The sequence below is a fragment of the Prionailurus bengalensis genome, chromosome A2 (genome assembly GCF_016509475.1).
Source record: "Prionailurus bengalensis isolate Pbe53 chromosome A2, Fcat_Pben_1.1_paternal_pri, whole genome shotgun sequence".
NCBI lineage: Eukaryota > Metazoa > Chordata > Mammalia > Carnivora > Felidae > Prionailurus > Prionailurus bengalensis.
The window spans coordinates 16,443,937-16,450,424 of NC_057348.1; the positions used below are offsets into that span (position 1 = coordinate 16,443,937).

General features: G+C 50.0%; 1 protein-coding gene across 2 annotated transcripts; it reads right to left on the bottom strand.

Moving 5' to 3' along the window:
• Positions 1 to 734: 734 nt before the first annotated feature.
• Positions 735 to 6,488, bottom strand: LOC122487193 (serine protease 45-like). Of its 2 annotated transcripts, XM_043587251.1 has the most exons (5): positions 6,442 to 6,488; positions 3,391 to 3,538; positions 2,565 to 2,839; positions 1,564 to 1,727; positions 735 to 1,228 (listed from the first exon to the last, which is right to left on the bottom strand). In XM_043587251.1, exons 2-5 carry the CDS (start codon positions 3,501 to 3,503, stop codon positions 995 to 997), a joined length of 786 nt encoding a protein of 261 aa, XP_043443186.1. In that variant the 5' UTR covers positions 3,504 to 3,538; positions 6,442 to 6,488; the 3' UTR covers positions 735 to 994. The 2 variants fall into 2 exon arrangements, with proteins under 2 accessions (XP_043443186.1, XP_043443185.1); XM_043587250.1 differs by lacking the exon at positions 6,442 to 6,488 and having other exon boundaries at positions 3,391 to 4,016.

The following is a 6,488-nucleotide window of genomic DNA, read 5'->3' on the forward strand; positions in this document are numbered from 1 at the left end:
GCACCACCCTCATGCTGACAAGTCAGGACAGCCTAAAATTTGGTGCTGGTTAAATAACGTATGTCACACCCGCGCAGAACCCAGGCAGGAATGTAACATTATGAATAGCCCTAGGTATTGACATAGAAAGTGTTTTAAGGTGTGTAATTTTTTAGTGTAGGCTATTAATAATACGTATATAAGATCTCGTTTATTTTTTAAAAATCATAAAGACATTTTATTGAAGGATGCCAGCAGAAATTACTCCTGGGAAAGGCAGCGGCATGGGTGGCTGAGAGGGGGGATTCTTTATATGTATTTCTGAACACTTTCAGTAAATCACAATAAGAATGTATTCAGATATTACTTGTAAACAATCTTTAAAGAAATTTTTAAAATCAAAAAAAAACATGTAACCCTAACCCTAACCTTAATCCTAAATTTTTATAATCAGTTTTTAGTGCCATTTTTAAAAAAAGAAAGCAAGCTATATTTGGAGCACTTTATGTGGGTCCTTCCTACTGTCAGCCTACAGGGCATGCTTCGGCTGCCCCCTTCCAGCCGGCCCACTTTACAGATGAGGAAACTGAGGCCTGAGGCCCAGGCCCTTTCCCTATGGCCCTGGACTAGTGATATAGCAAAAACCATCAGCCTCCACTCTGGGGAGTCTGCTGGCAGAATGAATTCTAGGAGGCCCTGCCCTCCCACCCACCCTAACCTCCCAGGGTCGCCCAGAAAAAAAGAACAGAGCCAGCTCACATTTGCACAAATTTAATCCCGGCTATCCTGGTCCCCAATTCCAGAGCTCTTCTAGGCCACACGTCCCTTTTCCTGGTCACCCAAGGCCTAGTCATCCACCGCATCCCTCCCCATGGGGAGGCCAAAGCAGGGCCCCATCCTCCCGGGGGCCACTCTCCCCACCTTGACTCTTGTTGAATACCGACACAGGAACTGGGTCTAACCTTGACCTGGACCCATAAAGCACAGGCAAAGCAGGGAGAAGAGAGAAGAGAGATCAGGGGCCCATCTGGGGCTGCAGCAGCCAGAACAGGAGTAGAAGCCAGGCAGAGGTCTGGGGGCCTGAGGGAGCCCCATTACTTATTTGCTGCTTGATCCATTTGCTGTATTTGGTGACACGGGTGTACACGCCAGGATTCTGTGCTTTGGCACAAGCCTTCTCCCAGGACAACACCCCAGCTAGAATCCATTTGCCCTCGACTTCACAAGCCAACGGACCCCCAGAATCCCCCTAGGCAAAGAGAGAGGAACAATGGAAGCCCTGGGCCCCGTGGGGACCCAGGACCCCAGAGGACCCAGAATGCCCACCCTGAGTTCTGCCTGGAAGATTCTTTCGCTCCTTGAGGTCCTCACTACATGGGGCCCTCCTCCTTCAGCTCCTCAGTTGTGGACCCATCCCAGGGTTATCAGGCAAAGTCAAAGTCACAGGGGATGGGAGCAGAGCATTGCCTGGTGATGCTGACAGAGAGGGAAAAGCCCAGCAAACCCCTCCCCAGGAACTTCCCCTGCCCCCACCCTGGGAGTCACTGCCAAGAGAAGAGCTGCCAGAACCGCCCAGAAACTCACAGAGCACAAGTTTTCTCCATAATTGGTGGCACAGATCATGTTCCCCAGGACAAGGGGGACAAGGTGGGGGATGAGGGACTTCTTGCGGTAAATCCGGTTGCACCTCTTGTTGTCCATGATAAACACCTCAGCTTCCCGCAGCTCTGGGGTCAGCGTGGAGTTGGCTGTGGAGGAGCCCAGTGGGGTGAGAAAGAACTTCTCACTCCACTCAGCCCTGGCCTCTCCCCAGTGTCCTATCACCTCCATTTCTGACACTCGGCCAAGCCACATCCCTTCACACCCCCGTGCCCGCCTTCACCTGTCTGTCTCCCTGCAGCACGGACCATGTCTGGCAAGCCCCTCACCCTCTGAGGCTTTCAGGATCCCTCTCTCTGGGCAGCAGCTGCTTCTGAACCGAGCAGGCCACAATCCAAGTTTCAATGCAACCACTCGCAGCTGGAGACCCCAGCCCCATACTGCTTCTCTCCAGCCTCTGAGCTTGGCACCGGCTGTGCCCTCTGTCACCTGATTAACAGTCGCTCCTCCTTCAGGCTTCTCAGATGCTCCTCCCAGATCCCTCCTGGCTGGATCTCGAGATCACCTGACCAAGTCTTGGCCTCCTTCCTTGCCAGCCTGTGCCCCCACCCCCACCCTCTGTTATGACGCCCCGCAGGTAGGGCTCGTGTTCCCAGCGCAAGGGGGCTGGGGTGCGCCAGACGCTCGAGGCTCGTCAGGTGAATGAATGAGTGAGTGAGTACATTTATGATTCCCTGACTCCGAGCTTCTGTAAGACACAGAAGATCGTGCCCAGCGCAGGCGTCGCTAGACCTGCGTTAGTGCCCACAGCAAGCCCAGTGGTGTAAACCGTGAGGACCCTCCTAACACATCCAAACAACTGCCCAGAGGTGGCAGCCACAAGCTTCCTGAGAGGCACCGTGAAAGGGTCTAGCAGCCGAGGGCCCCGAAGGAAGGCAGCACGCCCTCTGTGGTTCCACACCCCACCCTCAACCCATCGTGCTCACCTGAGAAGCGCTGTTTCGCCTGGCCCCAGCCAGTCACCCAGCACTGCGTCCCAACCTTCAGGTTGTAGCTGGCCTCCGGGAGGCAGATGGGCTGCACGTACTTGCCGAAGATGGCCGGAGTCTGAAGCTGGAGAAGGGCAATATCACCCATGATGAAGGTCCGGCCCCAGTACTTGGGGTGCATGATGATGTCCTTCACGGGGATCGAGACGCCCTTCGGGAAGTCCACGGGCTTCAGCTTGGGGGTGCCGAGAATCACGGAGTACTCTTTGGTGCTACGGGAGACACACGGCCTCGGCCAGTCGACGTCAGGTTTCCAAACAACGCAGTGCTCCTACCTCCGCCGAAGACCCTCTCCCTCAGCAGAAGCCCTGCCCGATGTGCTCTGCTCTTTCCATCTTGCTAATCCAGCCTGGAGGCCGTCAGGGCCAGGGATGCTGCTGCCTCCTCATTCCCTGTTCAAGTTGATTCAAGCTGGCCTCATCTATGTATGGTGTATGCAAGCGTGCAAGTGTTGCTATACGTGTATGTTCTTGTGTGCATGGGGGGGGGTGTCTGAGGACTGGGGGGTGGGCAGGGGAGTGTATGCTGGGTTTTCCTGTCACCTTGCTCAGGATGCAGTCATGGCTGCTTTGGGCTCCTGCCTCAACTCAGCCCCTGGTGCCCTGTGAGACTCTGAGCAGGGCTCTTCCCCATTCCAGATATCCCTTCCTACTCCCCCTTCACCTCCCAACTCCCACATTGTTTCACAGAGGAAATGAGGAGGATGGGCTGGGCCCACGGCAGCCCTGGGTCTCCAGGCCGTGGACACAGGGGCCACACTCACCCTTGGATGCAGTGGGCAGCAGTCACCACCCAGCTGAGATCAATGAGGGCCCCTCCACATATGTGTTCATTTTCCAGCCGGAGGCTCACCTCCCAGGGCCAATGTCGGGTCATGTCCAGATCTTCCGACCACCAGGGTCTGCCACAAACTTCAGGAACAAGTGTGCCGGGGAGACACGGTGACCACATATTGGAGAATGAGGATACCCGAGACCGAGATGCCCCCCCCCAACACACCCTGGGACAATTTGCACAAAGCTGTGAATTCAGGGTCTTGTTCTCATTTCAAAGATGGGGAGACAGGGTGAGAGAAAGGCACTGTGCTAGACAAAACAATGACAATGACAGAGATAAAAGGCTTCAAGCCAGAGACATAAAGACATCACAGGAGAGAGAGAGATACTGAGACAACAGGGAGAGATTAGCTGGGAACCTCAAAACAAGAGAGAAGCATAGAAAATGCCCCAGGACAAGAAATACATTCTCTTGGATCTGGGAGAAGTCCTGAGGCCATGTTCCTAAAAGGCCATAAGCTTGCTGTATCTCTCAGATGCAAAAGGCCTCTGCCCCCACACTACTCAGAGCTAAGAAAAGCTCCTGACTTCTGTGTCAGAAATCTGTACACAGGCCATTCGAGAAAGAGCCTCCACATGGAGCCCACGGAGCCCCCCCCCACAGCTTACGCGGCCTCAGTTTACACGTCCTTCCAACAATCAAGTTGTACGACTGTATGAGTGAACGCAGACGCAAAAATTATAAATAAAATATTACTCAACGCTGTATTTTGAAAAAAATGCCCCACAATCATGTAGTGATTGTCTCGGGAGTGCAAGGGTGGTCCCACAACGGAAGAGCCCTTAGTGTATTCTCCACATAAACAGTTCTTTTTCTCTCAAGAGAAGGATCCCATGCTTTCCTCAGTAGACACAGAAAAAGACATTTGAAAAACTCAACACATACTAATGACTAAAAAAAAAAAAAAAAAAACCCCAAAAACCACCTGTTACTTAGCAAAGTAGGAACGGAAAGGAAATCCTTAACAAAGGTTAGAGGCCACAAACCTATAGCAAACACCATGCAACATTAAGGAACACACAAAACGACACTATACTGTCAGAAGCCAGGAATGATGGTACTTTGTGGGCAGAGGGCAGGAGAATCACCGAGAGGGTAGAAGGGAGCTTTTGGCTCCTGGCATTGTTCTACTTTCTGACCAAGGCAGGTGATACACTTTAGACTCTAATAAAGGACACTGAAAATGATCGGCATAAACAGGGAGCCAGCCCTTGTTTTTACATAAACAACTAGACATTTCAGATGTCATTCTTCCCAAAGGTAATCTATAAAGTCATTTTCCAAGTTAGAATTTTAGGAAACTTTACACTCTACAACTGACATAGAAAAACAAAGGTCCATGAATAGCTCAGTCTCTGAGAGAGTGGAACATAAAGGGACACTTGTCCTAGCAGATATCTAGACACACACCAAAACCATAATAACAAAAACAGTGTGGTATTGACAAGGACTGACAGATGGAAGCAATGGAAAAGAACAGAGAGCCTGAGGTTGTTCTGGGAACATAGGAATTTAATGTAAATAAAGGAGCCACCACCATCGGTGGGTGGAAGATGCATGGTGAGTAGACGGTGCTGGGAAAACTGACTCACTATAAAGAAAATAAGAAAAACAAAGCTGGATTCTTTCCTACCAGCACTCGAAGACCTAAAAAGTGAAAATGTAAAGTTAATGATGAACTGTGTGACATGGGGCGGGAAAGGGCTCCTTAAACAAAACTTCAAAACACAGTCCACAGGGGCGCCTGGGTGGCTCAGTCGGTCAAGCATCCGACTTTGGCTCAGGTCGTGATCTCACGGTTCATAGGTTTGAGCCCCACGTCGGGCTCTCTGCTGTCAGTGCAGAGCCCGCTTCAGATTCTCTGTCTCCCTTCTCCCTCTGCCTCTCCCTGGCTCGCACTCTGTCTCTCTCTCTCAAAAATAAATCAACATTTTTTAAAAATCCATAAAGCATCAAACTGATTACTTTGATTAATCAAGTTAATGACAGACTGGGAGGCAATATTTGCAATTATCTAAAATCAGCCCAAGACTTTCATTAGGAACATACAGGGAACTCTAGGAAATCAACAAGAAAAAAAGAACAACAGACAATATGCCAAGGATAAGGGCGATTTATTAGAAGAAGAAACTCGAGAGGCCAAAAGCACATTGAGGCATGCTGAAACTCCTTAATAATGAGAAAAATGTCAATTAAATCAAGAAGCCATTTTTCATCTGTTAGATGGGCAAAAACAGATAAAAGCTGCATCTAGTAAGTCTGTTCACAAATGGCTGATAGGAATGCAGAGGGCTGACCAAATGAGATTACGGACAATAGATAAAAGTATGGTATCCATGTAAATGTATGAAGTTGATAAGTGGTTGATAAGTAATAAGTTGATAAGTTGATACTACAGCTACATAAAGAAATATTCTTAGAAAATACACACCTACGTATTTAGAGACAAGGAGTCACGGTGTATGTTACCCTCAACTGATTCTGAAAAAATGATGCGTGTGTTCCTTGACCTATTTGTATTCGCACAGTGTTCCATAAGTTGGAGGAAACAGAAAGGGATCTAGAGAAACACCACTGAACGTAAGTTAAAAATACATGCACGCAAAACCACAACGTGTATTTTGACGAGACTACGCACAAGCAGAGATACGCACTGGACATACAGGAAAGGCTGGAAGGACGGGGAGGGGAGGATGGCAGTGGGGCATGGACAGAAGCAGGAAGAGGTAACTTAATCAACTGAACAATTCGTAACAAATCAGGGAGGACCCGTGACCACAGAAGGCCTTGAACAGCAGGAGCAACCCACCATCCCCGCCATCCCTGCCGTCTAAGGAAAAAGGCCCTTCGGAAAGCAGACAGGTCAGACTAAATTCCAGCTTCCCACACACCCAGAAACACCATCTGTGTGACCCTCTTCAGAACACACCCTCCCAGGAGCTGAGGTTTTCCTGGCGCAGGGGCTCACCCTCCCCACCTGGTATGGAATTGTTTTCTTTATAACCTGGAGGAGAAAAGGGGGAA

Bases quoted from the DNA above. Each gene is read 5' to 3' on its own strand.
- LOC122487193 (XM_043587250.1), bottom strand. From the start codon at position 3,578: ATGTGGTCACCGTGTCTCCCCGGCACACTTGTTCCTGAAGTTTGTGGC. The intron at 1,728-2,564 runs GTGAGCACGATG...GCTCCTCCACAG, and splicing joins GGCGAAACAGCGCTTCTCAG to CCAACTCCACGCTGACCCCA. The intron at 1,229-1,563 runs GTGAGTTTCTGG...CTCTTTGCCTAG, and splicing joins ATGGAGAAAACTTGTGCTCT to GGGGATTCTGGGGGTCCGTT.